Source organism: Ranitomeya imitator, chromosome 5, assembly GCF_032444005.1.
Source record: "Ranitomeya imitator isolate aRanImi1 chromosome 5, aRanImi1.pri, whole genome shotgun sequence".
Taxonomy (NCBI): domain Eukaryota; kingdom Metazoa; phylum Chordata; class Amphibia; order Anura; family Dendrobatidae; genus Ranitomeya; species Ranitomeya imitator.
In genome coordinates, this window is record NC_091286.1 from 474,685,207 (window position 1) to 474,708,745 (window position 23,539).

General features: G+C 41.8%; 1 protein-coding gene across 13 annotated transcripts in view; it reads left to right on the plus strand.

The window, feature by feature from the left end:
• The window catches only part of TNIK (TRAF2 and NCK interacting kinase), a 383,200-nt gene that overhangs the window by 281,402 nt on the left and 78,259 nt on the right, over window positions 1–23,539 (plus strand). For 6 of the 13 annotated variants that reach the window (XM_069727314.1, XM_069727316.1, XM_069727321.1 and 3 more), the window contains exons 14-17: window positions 5,801–5,887; window positions 9,520–9,726; window positions 11,912–12,301; window positions 19,437–19,601. In XM_069727314.1, coding sequence (XP_069583415.1) covers window positions 5,801–5,887; window positions 9,520–9,726; window positions 11,912–12,301; window positions 19,437–19,601 — 849 coding nt within the window. The remainder of the gene's footprint in view (window positions 1–5,800; window positions 5,888–9,519; window positions 9,727–11,911; window positions 12,302–19,436; window positions 19,602–23,539) is intronic. The other 7 variants (XM_069727325.1, XM_069727322.1, XM_069727323.1 and 4 more) reach the window with 3 other exon arrangements.

Consider the following 23,539-nt stretch of genomic DNA (forward strand, 5'->3'; position numbering starts at 1 on the left):
GTTCCGCCAAGCCTGGCACTGTCGTTTCCGACGAGTGGGTCGGGGAACTGGTATCCACCGGATACAAGATAGAATTTTCTCCCCCCTCCCTCCCCCGACGCGTTTCTTCCAGTCTTGCCCTCCAAAATCAAAGACAACAGCTCTTCTTCAGGCCATACGGGCACTTCAAGGGGATGGAGTCATCATTCCAGTTCCCCCAGACCAAGGGTTCTACTCGAACCTATTCGTGGTCCCAAAGAAGGACGGATTGTTCCGTCCGATCCTGGACCTAAAACTGTTAAACAAATTTGTAAAAGTCCGTCACTTCAGGATGGAATCCCTCCGATCGGTGGTTGCGTCTATGGAAAAAGGAGAATTCCTCGCGTTCATCGTCATCAAGGATGCTTACCTCCACATCCCAATCTTTCCTCCGCATCAAAAGTTCCTACGCTTCGCAATTTGTGGCCTTGCCTTTCGGCCTCGCCACCGCCCCCAGGGTCTTCACGAAGGTCATGGCGGCTGCCATGGCCATTCTTCATTCCAGGGGAGTGGTGGTACTTCCGTACCTGGACAACCTACTAATAAAAGGTCCTTCTTACCCAGCCTGCGAAGAGTCCGTCGCTCTCACGGTGGATACTCTTTCTCGCCTGGGTTGGAAGATAAACTTCGAGAAATCCTCTCCGATTCCGGCCCAGCGGATTACCTTCCTTGGAATGACTCTGGACACTTCTCGCGGTCTGGTCATCCTCCCTCAAGACAAGGCCTTGGCCTTGCGCAGGGAGCCCAAAGTCTTTCCCGTCCAGTCTCCCACTCCATCCGGTTCAGCATGCGCGTTCTCGGGCGGATGGTAGCTGCCATGGAAGCGGTTCCATTCGCGCAATTTCACCTCCGTCCTCTTCAGCATGTGCTTCTGTCGGCGTGGGACGGCAATCCGTCCTCCCTCGACCGCCGCTTCATCCTGTCCCCACGGGTCAGAAAGACCCTCAGGTGGTGGACGTTGAAGTCCTCCCTAACCCAGGGAAGATCCTTTTTCCCTGTGCAGTGGTTGGTGGTGACCACCGATGCCAGCCTCATAGGCTGGGGGGCGGTTTTCAACCACCACACAGCTCAGGGGCGGTGGTCCTCTCGAGAGTCTCGCCTTACCATCAATCTCCTGGAGATACGAGCTATCAGATTAGCATTGTTCCAGTTTCATCACCTTCTGGCGGGTCACTCAGTCAGAATCCAGTCCGACAACGCCACGGCTGTGGCGTACATCAATCGTCAGGGGGGAACCCGCAGCAAGATGGCTATGCTCGAGGTGTCCCACATTCTGCACTGGGCGGAATCCAATCATTCGCCCATCTCGGCGATCCACATTCCGGGTGTGGAGAATTGGGTGGCGGACTTCCTCAGCCGCCAGGGCCTCACCTCGGGCGAGTGGTCTCTTCACCCGGAGGTTTTTCAGCAGATCTGTCTTCGCTGGGGAACTCCGGATGTGGATCTCATGGCAACCAGGTTGAACAACAAGGTTCCACAGTTCTTTGCTCGGTCACTCGATCCACGGGCCATCAGAGTAGACGCCCTGGTCTTGCCTTGGCACCAGTTCCGTCTCCCGTACATTTTTCCTCCTCTTCCCCTGCTGTCCAGCGTCATCAAGAAGATCAGGGCAGAGGGGGTACCAGTGATCCTTGTTGCGCCAGACTGGCCGCGCCGGGCATGGTACGCGGAACTGGTTCAGCTGGTCGCTGACGCCCCCTGGCGTCTTCCAGATCGCGTGGATCTTCTCTCACAGGGCCCCATTTACCACCAGAACTCAGGGGCCCTGTCTTTGACGGCCTGGCCGTTGAATCCTGGATTCTAGGCCAAGTGGGTTTCACTCCCGAGGTGTCGTCCACCATGATCAGGGCTAGGAAACCTGTTTCCATGCGCTGTTACCACCGTACCTGGCGAATTTTCTTCTCATGGTGAACACAGGGGCGATCCCCTTTGGTATTTTCCATCCCTGCAATACTCGAATTTCTTCAGTCTGGACTAGAGTCGGGACTTGCCCTTAGCTCTCTAAAGGGTCACGTTTCGGCATTGTCAGTCCTTTTCCAGCGAAAGATTGCCAATAGATTGCCGGTGAAGACTTTTTTCCAGGGAGTCTCCCACGTGGCGCCTCCCTAAAAAAATGCCCTTGGATCCGTGGGATCTTAATTTAGTGGAAAGTAGTGTTCCTAGTGGCTATTACGTCCATCAGGTGGGTTTCGGAGTTGGCTGCACTCTCCTGCCGCCCTCCGTTTCTAATTTTTCATTCAGACAAGGCGGTATTGCGGACTTCTCCCGCTTTTCTGCCCAAGGTTGTCTCTTCTTTCCACCTCAATGAGGAGATTGTTCTGCCTTCGTTCTGTCCGGCTCCGGTCCACCGCATTGAGAAGGCTCTGCGCTCTCTTGATGTGGTGAGAGCTCTTCGTCGGTACGTCTCACGGACAGCTCCCTTCCGCACGTCGGATGCCCTGTTTGTTCTTCCGGAGGGGCCAAGGAAGGGTTCTCCCGCTTCCAAAGCTACTATTGCTAAATGGATTCGGTCGGCCATTGAAGAATCCTATCGTGTCAAAGGTATTCCTATCCCAGCTGGGATCACGGCCCATTCTACCTGGTCGGTGGGCGCCTCGTGGGCCATTCGGCACCAGGCGTCAGCACAGCAGGTCTGCAAGGCTGCGAAATGGTCCAGTTTGCTCACTTTTACCAAACATTACCACATTCATTCTCTCTCTTCTGCAGACGCCGCCCTTGGCAGGCGTATTCTGCAAGCGGCAGTTCCTTAGCCGTAAGCAAGTGGTACATGGGGTATTAGCATATTGCTTCCCACCCAGGGACTGCTTTTGTACGTCTCATGGTCCTGTATCCCCCAATGAGGCATAGGAGAAAAGGAGATTTTTGTGTACTCACCGTAAAATCTTTTTCTCCGAGCCAATCATTGGGGGACACAGCACCCACCCTGTTAGCCTGTTTGGCTTGTTGTTACTTCTTGGTTTTTGACATAGTTTGTCATTTGTTCATGCTCCTACTGCTTTACTACCGAACTGGTGAAATTGTAGCCAGTGAAGGGGTGTATACTGCAGAGGAGGAGTTAATCCTTTGTTTACTTAGTGTCCTCCTAGTGGCAGCAGCATAACACCCATGGTCCTGTGTCCCCCAATGATTGGCTCGGAGAAAAAGATTTTACGGTGAGTACACAAAAATCTCCTTTTGAACACACAGATATTTGACACAGTGATTGCATATCAAACTAAAAAAGATCCAATATATAAATATAAAATGTTTAAATCTGTCAAATGAGCTGAAGCTAGCACTTCTCTCCTGTTTTATTTGGGTAATTCTGTGATTTCAGATCTCATAGGCCATGTACACATGTCCAATTATTCTTCAGTTAGAATGGATCCAGCAGCAATCCGTTGATAGTTTTGCAGACACGACTGGAAAAACGTCTTTCAACTGGATCCTTTTTTTAACATTAAAGTCTATGGAAAATGGATCCATTAAATATTTTTTTCCAACTTTAAAAAGATCCGTTTTTTGCTTACTTTACCAGTTTCAAGTAGATGATTACATGAAAGTTCACATGTGCAGTAATATGTGTTAACTATTTATTTTTCCACTGCCAGGAAGCAAAAAATTGATCCTTTTCAAATAGAAAAACAGATGGCTATTTAAAGCGAACCTGTTATCAGGATTTTGTTAAGTAGACTACAGAGACTGTCAGGTTGGCACTATTATACTGATTAAAATGATACCTGGAGTGAAGAAATCCTTTTTGTGGTTTTTGTGTAATCCGTATAAGGCTGCCGTCACACTATCAGTATTTGGTCAGTATTTTACATCAGTATTTGTAAGCCAAAAAATACTTCCAAATACTGATGTAAAATACTGACCAAATACTGCTAGTGTGACGGCAGCCTTAAAGTACCTTCACACAACGATTTCGTTAACGATATCGTTGCAACGTCACACTTTTTGTGACGTAGCAATGATCCCGCTAACTATCTCGTTATGTGTGACAGCGACCAACGATCAGGCCCCTGCTGGGAGATCGTTGGTCGCTGGGGAATGATCAGGACCTTTTTTTGGTCGCTGATCACCCGCTGTCATCGCTGGATCGGCGTGTGTGACGCCGATCCAGCGATGTGTTCACTTGTAACCAGGGTAAATATCGGGTTACTAAGCGCAGGGCCGCGCTTAGTAACCCGATATTTACCCTGGTTACCATTGTAAAAGTTAAAAAAAAAAAAAAAAAAAACAGTACATACTCACATTCCGATGTCTGTCACGTCCCCCGGCGTCAGCTTCCCTGCACTGACTGTCAGCGCCGGCCGTAAAGCAGAGCACAGCGGTGACGTCACCCCTGTGCTCTGCTCTACGGCCGGCACTAACAGTCGGTACGGGAAGCTGACGGCGGGGGACGTGACAGACATCGGAATGTGAGTATGTAGTGTTTTTTTTTTTTAACTTTTACAATGGTAACCAGGGTAAATATCAGGTTACTAAGCGCGGCCCTGCACTTAGTAACCCGATGTTTACCCTGGTTACCCGGGGACTTCGGCATCGTTGAAGACAGTTTCAACGATGCCGAAGTCGTTCCCCGGATCGTTGGTCGCTGGAGAGAAGTGTCTGTGTGACAGCTCCCCAGCGACCACACAACGACTTACCAACGATCACGGCCAGGTCGTATCGCTGGTCGTGATCGTTGGTAAGTCGTTTAGTGTAACGGTACCTTTAGAAGTTTTCAGTTAATGAGATGCTTGTGCTCCGGGACGGGCCTGTGGGCGGCTCTTTGTTTGGTGCTCTGGCCTTATTGTCATCTTTCTAGGCTAAAATGACAGGTCACTGACAGTGACTTGCCTCCCTATTTTAAATATTATGCTGACACATTTAATTTTGTGGTCTTTAAAAAAAAAAAAAAAAAAGATTGCTGCAACAAAATGGCGCCGACACCGCATGCAAAGTAGCATCTATCGGCAAGCAGTGTTCTCAATCTGTGCAGCAGTGCTCTCAATCTGTGCATGCGTCACCCACTGTGTACCGGGGACCAGTGCAGGAGCATTGCTATGGTGCGTGGTGACCATTTCGTCTTCTTCTGTGCACTCCCACACTGTTCCTCGAAACACAGTGGGCAGCACATGCGAAGATTGAGAGCATCACTTGCTGATAGTTACTACTGCACATGCACCGCCACTTTCATGAAGCAACATGTTTTGTTTTTTAAGACTACTACATTACATGTTCAAGCGCAGTATTTAAAATAGGAGGCAGGTTACTGAAGGTTCAGTGACCTGTCATTTAAGCCCATAATGATTATGATGAGGCCAGAGCAACAAAAAAAGACCCTCCCACAGCCCGCACAGGGGAACGAGCATATCACTATCTCAAAACTGCAAAGACATAATAAACAAGAACCACAAGACAGATTTCTTCAGCCCAGGTATAATCATTTTAATCAGTGTAACGGCACCAACCTGACAATGCCTGTAGTTTACTTGGCAAAATCCAGATGGCCGGTTTGCTTTAATGGACCTGTTTTCCATAGACTTCAATGTTTAAAAAAAAAAAAAAAAAACTGAACCAGTTAAAATGTTTTTTTTTCAGGTGGACAAAAATGTTTTGTCGGCACAGCTTCTTGGTCAACGGATTGCTGCTGCTGGATCCGTTCTAACTCCTGATTACTGGACTTGTGAACATAGCCTTAGCACGTTCGCTAATTTGTATTGTTTCTCTTTGTGTGTTATCTAATGTCCTATTCCCCTATTCTTTAGCTTTCTCACTTCTTTTTTTTTTTTCTTTCGAAAACTGTCCCTACCAGGAGTACATCAGGCGACAGCTAGAGGAAGAGCAGAGGCAATTAGAGATCTTGCAGCAGCAATTACTGCAGGAACAAGCCCTGCTTCTGGTAATGGCCTGCCCCAGCATGTCCACTCCATCGTGTGTGCATGGCGGGAAGTGTTTGTCAATCATGCCACCCTCATGACATATTGCATGACATATTTGTATGTTTTATGCCTGTAATGACGACACCCAACGTGCGATGACGAGTATAGTTTTTTGCTTAGTGGCAGCAGAAGATGTTATTGATCTTCACATACCTATTGGTCAATTGGGAGCTAGTTTTGCAAATGTCCGGCAATGTTCCAATATGCAAATGGTTTGACTATTCTATCAATCTATCTATTCATTCTATCTATCTATCTATCTATCTACAGGAAGTTTTTTTTTTCTCTGTGTGCATTCAGCTTTATTGGCATAGAGAAAAAAAACGCACCAAAAAAGGCGTTAAAAACTGCACCAAAAATGCACCTAAACCTGTGTTTTGGCGCAGCGTCTTTCCTGACAAGATGATCAGGTTTAAAAGTTGAGTGCACTCAGAGAAGGGGTGGTTGGGGAGGTGGTGGGGAAAGTTTGGATTCAGGGGTTATTTGTTTTATATGTCTTTTCATTCAAAACCTAATAAACAAATTTGGAAAAAAAAAAAAAAAAAGATGATCAGGTTTTGCTGCAGAAAAAAAACGCCTCAAAAACGCCCTGTGTGAACTTACCCTTAATGTCACATGAATAAGGTAATGTGGCCGTACCCATGACAGTTACCCATTAGGCCAACAGTGGTCATCTTATTCCCATGTGCAGTAAAGTAATGGCTGGTTTTCATTTTGACGTAGTCTGTCATTATTATTTATAACTTGACATTTCTTGAAACATTTGGGCTATTCCCACCCATTAGTTGGTCAGCGGATCTTGTCAAATATCTAATGTGAATGATCAGCAGTAGAAAGATTTTCCGGACCTGTTGACTTTGCATTTGTGTCTGCAGTGTCATGTCTTGACCCTTTCTACCACTGCAGGTGCGGTAATGTAATAGATCAGCAGTGTCCTTCTTTTTGTCCAAATAGGAATTTGCGCCAACTTTTCCTATACGATGGTTGAAGACCTTGGGCTACTTTTCCTGGGGTCTTCTTTTGCTTTAAGGGTTATTCCCATGTTCACAATTCTATCCCAATATATAGTAGGTCTAATAATAATAATAATAATATTATTAGTTAATACCTCCATATAGAAATGTAGTTTACAGTTAGGTCCATATATATTTGGACAGAGACAACATTTTTCTAATTTTGGTTATAGACATTACCACAATGAATTTTAAACAAAACAATTCAGATGCAGTTGAAGTTCAGACTTTCTGCTTTCTTTTGAGGGTATCCACATTAAAATTGGATGAAGGGTTTAGGAGTTTCAGCTCCTTAACATGTGCCACCCTGTTTTTAAAGGAACCAAAAGTAATTGGACAGTTGACTCCAAGGCTGTTTCATGGACAGATGTGGGCAATCCCTTCGTTATGTCAATCTCAATTAAGCAGATAAAAGGCCTGGAGTTGATTTGAGGTGTGGTGCTTGCATTTGGAAGGTTTTGCTGTGAAGTAAACATGCGGTCAAAGGAGCTCTCCATGCAGGTGAAACAAGCCATCCTTAAGCTGCGAAAACAGAAAAAACCCATCCGAGAAATTGCTACAATATTAGGAGTGGCAAAATCTACAGTTTGGTACATCCTGAGAAAGAAAGAAAGCACTGGTGAACTCATCAATGCAAAAGACCTGGGCGCCCACGGAAGACAACAGTGGTGGATGATCGCAGAATAATCTCCATGGTGAAGAGAAACCCCTTCACAACAGCCAACCAAGTGAACAACACTCTCCAGGAGGTCGGCGTATCAATATCCAAATCTACCATAAAGAGAAGACTGGATGAAAGTAAATTCAGAGGGTTCACTGCACGGTGCAAGCCACTCATAAGCATCAAGAATAAAAAGGCTAGACTGGACTTTGCTAAAAAAAACATCTAAAAAAGCCAGCACAGTTCTGGAAGAACATTCTTTGGACAGATGAAACCAAGATTAACCTCTACCAGAATGAAGGAAAGAGAAAAGTATGGTGAAGGCGTGGTACAGCTCATGATCCAAAGCATACCACATCATCTGTAAAACATGGTGGAGGCAGTGTGATGGCTTGGGCATGCATGGCTGCCAGTGGCACTGGGTCACTTGTGTTTATTGATGATGTGACACAGGACAGAAGCAGCCGAATGACTTCTGAGGTATTCAGAGCCATACTGTGTGCTCAGATCCAGCCAAATGCAGGAAAATTGATTGGTCATTGTTTCATACTACAGATGGACAATGACCCAAAACATAAAGCCAAAGCAACCCAGGAGTTTATTAAAGCAAAGAAGTGGAATATTCTTGAATGGCCAAGTCAGTCACCTGATTTCAACCTAATTGAGCATGCATTTCACTTGTTAAAGACTAAACTTCAGACAGAAAGGCCCACAAACAAACAGCAACTGAAAACCACTGTAGTGTAGGCCGGGCAGAGCATCAAAAAGGAGGAAACACAGCGTCTGGTGATGTCCATGAGTTCAAGACTTCAGGCAGTCATTGCCAACAAAGGGTTTTTAACCAAGTACTAGAAATGAACATTTTATTTAAAATTATTGAATCTGTCCAATTACTTTGGTCCCTTTAAAAACAGGGTGGCACATGTTAAGGAGCTGAAACTGCTAAACCCTTTATCCAATTTTAATGTGGATACCCTCAAATGAAAGCTGAAAGTCTGAACTTCAACTGCATCTGAATTGTTTTGTTTAAAATTCATTGTGATAATGTCTACAACCAAAATTAGAAAAATGTTCTCTGTCCAAATATATATGGACCTAACTGTACTTCTTCAGATTCGCTATGTCGCTTAACCCAATGTGCAGGCATTGCAGTAGCTTAAATACCTATGGTTACGACCACTCATATAGTGAGTTATTTAGGTGTTAGTGGTCATAACCATGGATACCTAAGCTACTGCAATGCCGGCACAGGAAATAAGCAACATTGCGAATCAGAAGAACTATACTACATTTCTAATTGGAGGTATTTGCTAATATTATTATTACATCTACTACATATTGACATAGGATCTTGAAGACAACAATTGCCCTTTAACTTGCTGTTGAATACCCGGTTAAGCATGTGACATATTTCTAACTAATAATGTGTATAACCCTATTTTTAAATGAGGTATTGTCCACAGGCTGCTTTTCTTTTTTTGCCCTGTGCTTTCCATCTGTTTAGAAGAAATAATTTTTAGATGTGGAATAATATCCTTTAATGACAGGTCATTGTGGACTCCCCCTATGACTAGAGTGACCAGGCCCCGACCCTATTCTTTTATGTCATTTTTTCATTGAAAGTAGTAAGTTTTACTTTTTGATAACCAGTCCCACTTAGAGGTCTCAGCGGCTTTCAGGGTTATTAGAAAATGATTGTAAATTGATTGCTGCATATTTTTCTTTTTTTGCAAATTAGAAGTGTCTTCCATGATGAGCTAATATGCGTAAATCACCTTCACTATATAACACCCATTATTAGGGCATTGAATATTCGCTCACCCCTTGCAGACATCATTCATACCCCGGCTGGGCGTTCATATTCTACGTTCTCATCGTCTCCTGTGTAACTTGTTTTACTTTGTAATTTTTCTTAAAGGAATATAAGCGCAAACAGCTAGAAGAACAAAGGCAAGCGGAAAGATTACAGCGGCAGCTGCAGCAGGAGCGGGATTATTTAGTGTCTCTGCAACAACAGCAACAGCAGCAGCAACGTCAACAGGAGCAAAGACCGCCTGATAAGAAGCCCCTATATCATTACAAGGAGGGGCTGAACCCTGCAGAGAAACCAGCCTGGGCTAAAGAGGTATGGTGCCTGGATTGCATAGAAAGTGCTGCCGTTCCCAAACGTTTGGATAGGGTCAGCAACTTTTAGAATTTTTATTTATGGCTATTCTGTGAGGTTTATACTTTTAATGTTCTTTTGGATCATTTGACTTTTTCCTTGTTTAATAGAGTCAGTGTCACACTATGATCTATCTAGCTTACATTTTATATGAAGTCTTTTCTGCATAATACATAATTTCCATATTTTGGACCTTCCTTTGAATTTTCCCATAAAATATCTCTCTTTAATAGCAAAGACTATTATTTTATCATAGAAGGGTCACCCACAACAGTCTGACCACTGATGGTACAACTTTCCGCTCCATTGATCACTAGTAGGTTATGAGGGAATATGAGGGAACCTTGTGGCAAGTGTCGTTGCCACCACATGAGTAGTGGAACTTTTCTCAGTTTTCCTTGACTCATCATCCAGATCAAGATGTTTCTTTCTATTGTGGGTAATAGATGAGGGTCCGGATCAGGGAACTCACGTCTACGAACTCAGAATTCCATAATAGTGATCAAAATAATAAGAAAAAGGCGTTATTTATGTGCCCACCTGAAAATCGTATTGTGGTTGAACAATCTCTCACAATTTACAGCAATACTGTGAAACTCACTCCCCAGTTCAAGCTGACTGGCTCTATCCTCAAACTTTTAAATTGGATATATCAGCTCTTGTCATGTCTTTTTTTTTTTTTTAAGTAAAAACTTGAATTGCCCATTAAAGGGGTTTTCCTGGCACACAGCCTATTAAAACATTTTAAAGCCTATAAGAAATTAAGAAACTTCATAATTTACTTGCTGTTAAAATTCTGCTCTCTTCCGGAACTGTCAAATGACTGCATTCAGGAGACAGGACCAGCACCTTTGAGAGCAGTGTATTCTAACTAGTGATGTAATGGAAGAAGTGGTCAGTGATCCTTGAGTGACAGGAGATGTGTACAGGGTGGGAGCAGAAGCAAAATGCCGGTTCTACAGATCTATCAATTATATGGCTCTTTGCTCTCCTGCAAATATACTGTATATTAGCATGTGAAAACTAAAAAAAATAATGGGAGTGTTAGGAGAAAGAAATAGTGGGCATCGAGATATCCATCTTGAGACTGTGTAGAAGTCTCAGGATGGTGCTTTCTGGCTGGAGTGGGTGATCACTGAAGCTGGGAGTAAGTGAGCTGTGTGACATATTCTTCTTGCAGAAAAAATTGAGCCCATCATTTCTTGGGAAATCTAGTCTAGAGGAACAGAGGGAGAATTTAGGTTGTAAACAATAACAGACAACAAAGATGGTTGCAGGGAGCGAAAAAGAAAAATGCAGGTAAAATGAAGGTCATAAGGTTATTTAAAGACTCGTTACAGGGACAGCTGGTTCTTTTTTTTTTGGATATGCCTGGAAAACTACTTCATATAACAATTGTGTTGTTCCTCTCTTGTTGTTGTATGTTGTTGTTGAATATCGATGAATAAATTGACAACTGGTGTTACCAGGTTGGGGTGTCTCACCACTGTCTGACATTGGCATCAGTGTGTAGGGACACATGCCCTATTAAATCCCAGTTTTCAATTATTCATAATTTTACAGTAGTAATATTAATCAGACTGATGCCACATACGGTTATCAGAAAGGATGAGCTCAGGATGTATATTGAATGCAAGTCGTTACTAAAATACACGTGGAGCTCTTCTTTACAATAGATTAAATGTTTTGTTTTTTTCTTCACATCATTAGAGTTGCCTTATTAGTATATTGTTTTTGCAGTGCCTCAAGCTCAATGAAATTAAGAGCAGTATTTAGCAATCCTTATTGGTCAGCCATGCTTCTTTTTAAACCTTTTTATTATTTTTTTTGCTTATTCTTTGAAAACCAGATATTTACCTTATAAATCGCTAGTTAGTTGCTTTCAATATTTTATGCCAAAGACTGCTATTTTTCCAGGGAGCAGCATTACATAGTAACCCCAGCCTAACATGTCTGCAATAGGATTTGCATGTTACAAGAAACCATTGCTAACAGAAACTCAGCCAAGTAAAAGTAACATACAAATACATTGTATGCCATTAAGGAATGTGATGTGCATGCTCCATTAAATTATCTAATTTGTCATTGTGAGTTTTTCTTTTATGTTGTGTTGTAATAGTATAACTTTGTGTGATCCCACTCCCAGGTTCAACAGCGATCTCTTAGTAATTCGCCTGTTCTTCCAGCTAAGCAGCAGCACCCTTCTGTTCTCGAGCAGCAGGTGCCCCTGGTAACCAAAGATGCATCTACTAGTTGGCAGCCCTCAACTAGGCCAAATTCTCAGAACCTGCAAGCATCAGGTCGTGTGAAAATGGACAACTTAGCTCCATCCATGATATTGCCTTCAATTCAGATTTCCAAATCAGGGCCCTGGTCACAAGCAACACAGAATGACGTGCAATCTCTAGATGATGAAGTGAGATTCTTACTCCAAGTGAACTCACAAGAAAATGAACCAGGGAGGAAGTCAGTGACATCCCTTAAAGGGTCCCGATCACAAGGATGTAGTCCTGCCAGGGACACGGGATTTACCAAGGTCATGAGAGTTTCAATTCTTTACCAAAACATACGTGCATGAACCATTGACCAGGCATATGTGAAGGCACATGGGATATAGTCACAAGCTTTTCTTGTGTAACTTCTTGGGCGGACAGGTCATGCATGAATAATGTACATCTTGGGAGTCTTTCTACTACAAGACATCTAAAAAATGTCATACCTGCTGTTAAAAGCATGTATTAACCTCATGTTATAACTGGCTGTGGTGGCTTCAAGATCAACGTAATCCCTAAAATGATTTGTAGCATCAAGTCCTAACATCTCCCTTGGAGGCAGTTACTTTCCTCCATTTTTGTACTAGCGCTTACTAACCGCTGTCTTTGTCCGTCTGTCCCCTCCTTGTTGTGTTGACTTGCTCATCATCGGCTTCCAGTTTGTTTCCTATTCTCTGTACAGTTTCACTATGACTCCTATGTATGCATATTTTGGCAGTATGGGCGCTGACATTTTCAAGCTCACTTTTTATCTTTGGACCTTACTGTCAACTAAATTATAGGGATTAATTATGTAATATTAATCATAGAAAAAAAATAAATATATAAAAGTCTCAACACAAGTTACTACCCTAACGATCAGCAATGTTTTCTAAAGTGCCAGGGTTTTAGAAGAAGGTCTCTTTAATTAACCAAGTGCTAAAGCGATTGTCTGATGAAGGCAGCAAGTTTTCAAAAAGAAGCTGGCACAGCGATCAGCTGATCGCCATGTCTACGGCTTTTGTCGCTCTTGGTAGTCTGATGTCATCAGAGGCGGAATCTGTGGACACAATTAATTTCCAATCGTTGTAGGGAAAATGTGGCAAAACATGTCACCTGTTAAAATGGTGGAACTATCTTTAACCCTGCTGTTCTGTTGGTCAAAAATGACCGACTTTGAACTTCAATATTCTTTAAAATATTCAAGATGCGGCTCTGAAACCCGTGGCCGACCGACCCATCCTCATTTAAGTCAATCAACCACAAGTTTCAGAACCGCATCTTGAACACCCCAAAAAATACCAAAGTTCAAAATAGGTCTCCCCAGACCGAACAGAACAGCAGGGTTAAATCTGTTACGTCTAGCAATAAAGACAATTTCAATAACCATTGGAAACATCTAACCACTGGCCTCTTTTCAGTAATCCTGGTATATATTTGGCCCCACAATCCATGTACAGTTGTGCTCAAAAGTTTACATACACCGGCAGAATTTTTGCTTTCTTGGCCTTTTTTCAGAGAATATGAATGATAACACCAACATTTTTTCTTCACTCATGGTTAGTGATTGGCTGTGTAGTTTCTCTTTTTAAATCATAATGACAACCTAAAACATCCAAATGACCCTGATCTAAAGTTTATTTACCCCATTTCTTAATACCATGTATTGCCCCCTCTAACATCAATGATAGCTTGAAGTCTTTTGTGGATGAGGTTCTTTATTTTCCCAGGTGGTAAAGCTGTCCACTCTTCTTGGCAAAAAGCCTCCAGTCCCTGTAAATTCCTGGGATGACTAGCATGAACTGTGCGCTTGAGATCTCTCACAGAACCTTCACTTTGTTCTGCTGTAGCAAATGACAGGTCGACTTGGCATTGTGTTTTGGATCATTGTCATGTTGGAACGTCCAAGTACGTCCCATGCGCAGCTTCTGGGCTGATGAGTATAAATTTGCCTCCAGTATTTGCTCATAACGTGCTGCATTCATCTTTCCTTCAACTTTGACGAAGTTTCCTGTGCCTTTGTAGCTCACACATCCCAAAAACATCAGCGATCCACCTCTGTGCTTTACAGTAGAAATGGTGTTCCTTTCATCATAGGCCTTGTTGACGTCTCTCCAAATGTAACATTTACAGTTATGGACAAAAAGTAAAATTTTGGTCTCCTCACTCGAACTTACCTTGTTTCAGAAGTTTTGAGGCTTGTTTCTGTGCTGTTTTGCCTATTGTAGGCAAGATACTTAGTGGCATTTATGCAGTAATGGCTTTCTTCTGGCGACTCAACCATGCAGCCAGTTTTTCTTCAAGTGAGTTCTTATTATGCATCTTGAAACGGCCACTCCGTTAGTTTTCAGAGAGTTCTGTATTTCAGCTAATGTTATTTGTGGGTTTTTCTTTGCATCCTGAACAATTTTCCTGGCAGTTGTGGATTACATTTTTGTTGGTCTGCCTGACCGTGGTTTTGTTTTTACAGAGCCCCTGTGTAGCAATACACATAAACTGATTACAAACAAACAGGTTACAGGTGAGGATGTTACCTTTAGTAGCCAGTCATTTCCATTTGTATCATCTTCTGTGCATGTTATCAGGCCAAAATCACCAGGGTATGTGAACTTTTGATCAGGGTCATTTGGATGTTTTGGGTTGTCATTATGATTTAAAAAGAGAAACCACATTAGTTTGACAATAAATGGCTTCACCCAACCACTAACCATGAGTGGAGAAAACGTTTTGGTGTTCTCATTCATATTCTCTGAAAAAAGGCTAAGAAAGCAAAAATTCTGCTAGGGTATGTAAACTTTTGAGCACAACTGTATATGTAAAGTTGGGAAATTGTGCATAAATCTGGAGGCTACAAGCACAGTTTACGGAAGTGCTGCTTACGTAGGCTTCGAAGTATGGATCACATGTCTATACTGCCACAAAAAGATCCTCGGGCTCTCTTGTCGAAGTATAAACTGGAGAATGCCCATACTGTAATAAATAACATTTGCTAGGCCACTAACACATCTGTCATTTCTAATAATCTTTTATTTGGGGTGACACAGGTTACAGGTCTTGTCAAAGTTACAGCACAGTTTTCAGTGCTACGCACCTGTGTGATTCTCCCAGCTTTTCATTCAGTAAGTAAACGGCGAATGTTCGCAGTCGTTAACAACAAGGAGAGAAAACCATTAGGAATTCATCTGAAAAAAATCCATAATGCAATAAGTATGTCTTAATTATTGGAATTGCCCCTGAAGTATACCAACATTTTCTAGCGCCCCTCAGCCCTAATTAGGATTGTCCATAGGTCTGTTAAACCTATTTATCCAGTGATTCAAGAGTGATGTCGTCTCTGAGCAGCCATTCGCCTTCTCTATACCTTTCTTCTGACCTAGTCCATCATGAAATATCATCTTAACTGCAAGTTGCTTATTCATAGTTTGCGGCATGGCATGTTTGTCATCTACATCCGTATCGTACGCCCTCTATTTTCATTTTGTTTTTTCAATGCATCCACTTTTTCTTTTTTTACTTTATATAGACCCTCATGCTGCAGTACATCCACCTACTCCTCACTTGCACCACGAAAACTCCATAATTTTGCACTGAATATTTTATTTTGAGCATCATGCTCTCTTCTTGCTAAGACATTTACTAATCATCAGCAGAACACTCTGGGGCCAATTCATTAAGGTTAGCGTTGTACACGCTAGTTTCAATGAAAGGCTTGCAGGAGTAAATGATGCCCCAAATTCATTGTAAGGCTCACGCCATGTAAATAATATGGGGGCATCTTCTCAGTAGTGTGTGCCTAACTAGAAACGATACTCCAGTCAGTAGCATTTCTGGCGTGAAAACGTCTGCCAGTTTCCCTGAATTTAACTGGCGGCCATAGCCACTCCATGTCCTGCTCTAGCTCCTCCTCGAGTCTGCCCTATTTTGCTGAATCTCAAGCAAAAATTTTGCAACTTTTTCATACTTTTTTATACAAGTATTCTGGGATAAAAGCTTTGATTAGTCGCTCCCACCCCGAATCTCCTGATCCCTCTTATACAAATCTGCGTGATTGGTTTCACTGGGCATTCATGTCTTTTAAGAGGTTTCCATCCCTTACGGGAACAAAAGGATCAGTCAATGAAATTCAACATGCCTTGTTCTTTATTTCGGAGGTCCCCATAGAGTTTAGATGGATTTATTGCATATGGGGGCTTTACTATCCGCCTTTATCTCTCGCTTAGGCCGGGGTCACACTTGTAAGTGCAATGCAAGAAACTTGCGCGAGTCTCTCGCCTCAATACCTGGTACTACCATACATGCAGCCGTACACTCTGGTCCTGAGTGCCAGCGGCAGTGCCAGGTATTGAGGCGAGAGACTCGTGCAAATTTCTCTCATTGCACTCGCAAATGTGACATCGGCCTTAGTCAGAAATAGGGGAGGACACAGTCCGAAGAGGGCCTCTTTGCATGAACAGTATATGGGCCCTTTGTAGTATAATAGTTCCTCACCATGCACTTCATCATATGTCATGTGCCGTTTTGCAGGTGGTACTGGGCCCCGTTACCTCTCAGGCCCCTTTACCACTGCACAGGTTGGGGTATGTCTGCCCCTGGAGATAGTTGAAGGCCCTTCACTTGCCCTGGCTGCCTGGGCTTAATAATACCACTGCAGACAGTACAAAGTTAGCCCCATTGTGATTAGGATAAATATATTGCACTAGCTCTCTAGGTTCCTCTTGACATTAATATTTTCGGAAGGAAGTCTTAGGGTAGCAACAAGTATATTTGTATCCCTGAGAAGTACGGTATATTGTGTCCAGTCACTACTAATAGTGCATGCAGCCAGAATAAAGGAGCGTCATTCATCCCGCGCATGCTAGGACGGTCTCTCTTGTGTTGAAGTCACTCTTTTATATTAAGGGTATTTCATGCAAAATATTTGGTTCATTCTATATTTAATAATGGATAATCAACAATTCATTTATTTTATTATTTAAAAAATAAATCAAAAGAAAAGTGATGGTTTAGCCTGTACTGCCATTTTTATAGCTAGCGGAGTATACCCACACTAATTCTGTGTCTCTGAATGTGATCGGCTGGTGGTGGTTCACAAGGATCCTTTCTGCAATTCTGTCCATTGTATGCAATACTCTTTCTTATAGAAGTGTGCTGTGTGTTTATCTATGTAGCGTCTTCTGGTTTTATTCTGGCATGTTTCAGGCACAATATTCTAAATATTCATTAAAATTACGTGCATGGCAAGCATACAAAAAATTGTGGAAATTTGTCTTATAAGGGTGAAACTGTGTATGTACTTACCGATGTTGGAGGTTATTAACTATGAGTTAAAAAAAAACCCACAAACAATATCCTGTATAACAGGTATCCATACTTTCTTTTCCTTTCCGCTGTTATCTGTTGTTTTTCTGTTTTCCTCCACTATTTATCTAATTTTCCTACATCCTTATTTTCAGCATTCATAAAACATATTGGAAAAGTGTATTCCTTTTTAGTTTACAAAGAATAACCTTTTTTTGCCTAAAAATAAGCTAAAAATAGTCGTGCAATGCACGCACATATCATCCTCTCCATAAAAGAATTATGGCATCATTTCTTTCTTTTTTTTGTAAACATTTGGTCAGTAAGGCCACGTAAAGGACAAGCCTGCTTCCTTCTCAATCTATTGCTCATTATCTTTTTTTCTAAGGCTACATGTTGATGTATTCTGTACAGCTGAGAGTGCGTTTAGACAACTTTTGCTGTTAATTCTTGAATAGAATGGTCATATATGCGATTCTGTATATTAAAAAGTGTTAATATTAAGCCTTTAAAATGGCCCTTCCTTCAAATGTCTATTTTTCCGTTTTTACAAGTTTTTTTCCAAAAATGTAGTATTTAATATTTTGTATTAATATTATATCCCCACAAACATCAATAACATTTATAAATAAATGTATGTATATTGATAAATTGAATCTATTCCTTTTTCTTTTTTCCTTCTTTCTTGCTTGCCCTTCCTTTCTCTCATGCTTGCCCTTTCTTTCTGTCATGCTTGCCCTTCCTTCCTATATTGCCCTTCCTACCTTCCTATCTTGCTTGGCCTTCCGTCCATCCTTTCTATCTCGCTTGCCCTTCCTTTCTTTCTGTCTCGCTTACCTTTCCTTCCTTTCTATCTAGCTTGCCCGTCCTTCCTTCCTGTCTTGCTTGCCATTCCGTTCTTCCTTCCTTTCTGTCATGCTTGCCCTTCCTTCCTATCTTTCCCTTCCTTCCTTCCTATCTTGCTTGCCCTTCCTTCCTTTCTATCCATCTTTCTTGCCCTTCCTTTCTATCTATCTATCTATCTATCTATCTATCTATCTATCTATCTATCTATCTATCTATCTTGCCCTTCCTTCCTTTCTATCTATCTTGCTTGCCCTTCTTTCTTTTCTTTCTTTCTTGCTTGCCCTTCATTCCTTTCTATCTATCTTGCTTGCCCTTCCTTCCTTCCTTTCAATCTATCTTGCTTGCCCTTCTTTCTTTTCTTTCTTTCTTGCTTGCCCTTCATTCCTTTCTATCTATCTTGTTTGCCCTTCCTTCCTTTCAATCTATCTTGCTTGCCCTTCTTTCTTTTCTTTCTATCTTGCTTGCCCTTCATTCCTTTCTATCTTGTTTGTCCTTCCTTCCTTTCTATCTTGCTTGCCCTTCCTTCCTATCTATCTTGCTTGCCCTTCTTTCTTTTCTTTCTTGCTTGCCCTTCCTTCCTTTCTATCTATCTTGCTTGTCCTTCTTTCTTTTCTTTCTTTCTTGCTTGCCCTTCATTCCTTTCTATCTATCTTGCTTGCCCTTTCTTCCTTCCTTTCAATCTATCTTGCTTGCCCTTCTTTCTTTTCTTTCTATCTTGCTTGCCCTTCCTTCCTTCCTTTCTATCTATCTTGCTTGCTCTTCTTTCTTTTCTTTCTTTCATGACCTTCCTTCCCTCTGTAAATTATAAATGTTGTGCTAAAGTTACCTTTGTGTCAGACTTTCCAATCATTTTGAGTTCTTTTTCTTTATATCCATATTTAAAGAACACATAAAATTTGGAAGAATATTTAGAAATTAAGGCATTATTAATAATTTTGCATTAATATTAGCACCCCCAATGAGTACCTGCACTTTTTCACAAAAAAGTCTCTAATGCTTCCTCTTCCCACTTACAGCTATTTGTCTTCACTGTATGTGTAAGTCATTAGCTCTCTGTGCTGAGCTTTTTCTGTAACTGACATTCATTTATATGCACGTTACAGAAAAAGCATAGCTCGTCCGCTGTGGCCTGTGTCCTTAGCGCCAACTCAAGTGGTCGGAGCCTGGACAATTATTCCCATCTCGGTTATGAAAGGCTGCGATATGAATAGCCCCTTCATGAAAACACAAAGCGTGAATTTTCTCTGCTTATTTGATTGCTTTCCTGTTGCACAGGTAGAGGAGCGATCTCGTCTCAACCGCCAAAGCTCCCCTGCAATGCCACATAAAGTAGCTAATAGGATATCTGATCCAAACCTGCCGCCAAGATCGGAGTCATTTAGCATCAGTGGGGTGCAGCCAGCTCGGACACCGCCAATGCACAGACAGATAGACCCGCAGGTAAAACTGACAATTATCAATTGGATTTCACTGAGTGTGCTTTATTAAATAGTTAATTGTATAGTATGATGCTTTCATAATGCAAAATAAAGGCTCATATGAACATATATTTTGTCTTCATATTATGACGGCTGTTCTTGGCCTGACCAAACCAATGACACGGGGCAAAACATATTGTGGGGCTACAGTGACTGAAGCCGTGACTCTGCCTCTGGCACCGGGATAGATTCCGGATGTCACCAGGGGATGACGCTGAAAGAAGCTGTGCTAGGTTACTGGATTGTCACCCCAGGATGACGTCTTGTTTTAGTGGGGGTGATAGAAGTGACTGTGACATCTTCCTGTGATACCCCCCCTTTGAAACTTCTTTCAAATGTATAACAGATAGAGTTTAGCTGTATAGGGATTACAGTAGGGAATTTTCATATAAAGGTGGTTAGGGGTTAAAAATGGATATATATATTGGGTATTTTATGTATCGGACAACCCTGTTAGGTTTTTATTCAGTAACTTTTTCGGATCATTTAGCTTTTGCACCTTACAATATATAGTAGATGTCCTGATAGTGGGAATGGAAGACTAAATTTAAGACGTTAGGTATGAGGGAGCTTAGACGTTTTGATAGTGTATTGGGTGACACATATGCATTTGGCATGTAAATCGCCAAAAATGCTGGATTTATTGGTAGTGCCCTCCTGCCCAAAATGGAATATAACATATAGGGAAAATGTCCCCTGAGGTGTTACACCTCTGTATATTTAATTTCAAGTTATACATAAAATGCTACCCTTTCAATCGGTTATTATAAAAAGGTAGCAAAATAAAACTCGTCCAAAAAAATAAAGTTCAATATATTTAAAATACTCTTAGAAGTCACCCTTACTTTCTCATATATCACTTTGAATGGTCTCATGATATAAAAAATACATAAGGTACGTAATTTATATTGGGTAACTAAGATTCACAATCAACAAGAAAAAGACTAAACATCACAAATAGAATATTAGTGCCACCAGTTCAGGGAGGATTCAATATATAGTATTGCATCCCTTATGTGACCTGCTGCAGGCCCCATGCATCGTTAGAACAGTAAAATATTTAGATCAATAAACGTATGTTGTTTATTAGTTGAAGTTCTGCTATTATTCTAGAAAAATGATTATATTATTATCTCCAATAGTGGTACTGCTGTAAGGCACTGAATCCGCGAGTCATTTTTGTGAATACCAGTTCTGGTCGTTTTCAGGGTTCAGATAGGAGGCGAGATAGTGACGTAACTGACCATTCACAATGCTGGTATTGCTGCTTAGTCTAAGACGCTAGGTAGCAGTTTATGTAAGGGATGTGATATATAATAATAATAATAATTATAATTAAAAAAAAAATAACATTATTTACATCATTGCATCCATGCATGTTTTATTCCAAATTAACCGTTAGTGTCGATCACCTACAGTGATACATTGGGCGACAAATCTTTCTGAACAATCTTTCTGGGAGTATTCTTTCAGCAAAAGATTGTTGTGGCAAAATAAAGAAATCAAACAATGATGGGCTGTGAGTGATCTGCTGAAACTACGGTTCTTAAAGGGAACTTGTCACCAGCTATTCATAATATAAACTAAAGCTACACCTTTAGTTGGTTTGTTACTGCAGTCCATCAACCTGTACATAAGCTCCTAACTCCCCTTAATTATTGAAAAAAAAAAAAAGAACTTTTATAAGTCTCCTGCGCCACCAACTAATCCGCAAGATCTATTCCAATGAGTGTCGTTGGTTTGGGGTCTGAGCCTCCTCTGTCATCAGAATCGCCATAACTGAAAAACTTTCTTGGAGAGCAGTCCCTGCTGCAGATCTACCAGTCCTGAGCTCTGTATAACCCCCTCCACGCCACTGATTAGCAGCTTTCTGTGTTCACTGTGCATAGGCAGAAAGCTGCCAATCAGTGGGGTTTGGATGGCAGCAGCTTTTCAAGTCCTCTACTGTAAATTTCTTTCTGACAACACAGTGATTATATCAAAACAAGCAGCCCAGTAAATGACACTTCACTGGATGCACGTTCTCTGTCACAACATCATTCTGCTCTCAAATTACGTGGCAAAAACCTGGTGACCGATTCCCTTCAAGAAACCTACAATGTCTTTTGTCATACTTTTCCTTTAAATGAGATCTGCTGAGCCGATTGCTACTAAACCTTATGAAAGTAACAACTAGTGACGTATTTATGTATCTCGGCTATGTAAACATATAGGGAAATTATTGCAAAACGAATGTCGCCATTGAAAATGGTTTTGCAGCCAACGTCGTTAGCACTTCCTCATTCATCATAATTGTTCACACTGCTCTTTTCCCTTGGTATAGTTTGCTATTTATAAAGAAATGCAAAAAAAAGAAAAAAAAACTTTCTTTTTCCTGTCCTTCCCTGGTGGTAGATGAAACGGCCATGAACAATACAAATATGGCCAGTGTCCACAATCGAGCTTCATCATCTATAGCCTTAGCACCACTTTTCCTTATCAGTGTGAACCCAGATTGAGACACAACTCCTACAGTCGAAACAATCACATTTCTTCTCTTTGATCTGTAGATCTGACGAAAGCAAATAAACACAACTCCATATTTTTCAAAGAAAAGTGTATTTCCCGTTTGCCTCAAGACATCAAAAGTCATAACTGAGTGCATAACACTGAAAGTTTGACTGTAGAGATTTTGTTTTTTATAGATCTCCAATTAAAGAGGACCTCTCTACTGCTCTGACACCACTGTTTTAACAGATACTTACGTAGTTTCCCATAAAACAGGAATTATGAAGCCAGTTTTCCTAGAAATCTGCATTGTGATGTTCCTCTGTTGATCTTACAATATAGAAATGTAAAATCTAGATTTAGGGGGTATTAAAATATGCACTAACATGAGAAAAAACACCAAAGAAATAAGATAAAATATAACTTTCAATGTAAAAATTAAAAAAGGGACATACAACACTTACAAACACCACACATAGAAAGTGCGCGCTGCATTATCCCTAAAGATGAACCCTGGTCTGTGTGCCTGCCTGGCTGCGGAGGTTGGCACCCTATATCAACCCACACGATAATGGCGCCCCCGTTCACCGATGGCTGACCCTTTTCTCCTGTTGTGCCCTACAGGTAAGTGCCAGCTGAAACACTTTCACAACATAGAAAGCTAGTACCCAATAGTATAGGTCAGAAAAAACAGGCAGTGCATCTGTATATGTATCTATATCTCCAACCAGGAAAAGGGAGTGAAATGCCTTGCTTGATATAGATAATATTTATCATAGAATTGATAAGAGAACCCCTCTCTCTAAACTGTTCCTCCGCTGCTCCCTACCTATCAGCGGAGCTTGGCACCCTACTTGTCAGCGGATATGGTGCCTCTGCTCCATGATGGCTAGCCCTAGATGACCCTACAGGCCACAAAGAAAACAAAACTAGGGGGTATTCCCATCAAAAGTGGAGCAACACAACTTAACCATATGTAGTTCTAAGGATGAATCATAGATACAGTTAATATTGGGAATGGCTATGAGAGGGGTACTTATCAAGCATAGATATCCTGGAACCTCTACGCGTTTCGCCTGATGGCTCCTCATGAGGTTAGATGAAGAGATACTGCATTATCTATTCATCTAACCTATTTTTATATAGCGCTAACATATTCCGCAGCGCTTTACAGTTTTGACACATTATCATGGCTGTCCCCGATGGGGCTCACAATCTAGAGTCCCTATCAGTATGTCTTTGGAATGTGGGAGGACACCAGAGAACCCGGAGGAAACCCACGCAAACACGGAGAGAACATACAAACTCTTTGCAGATGTTGTCCTGGGTGGGATTAGAACCCAGGACCCCAGCGCTGCAAGGCTGCAGTGTTAACGACTGCGCCACCGTGCTGCTCTACGCTTTTCGCCTGAC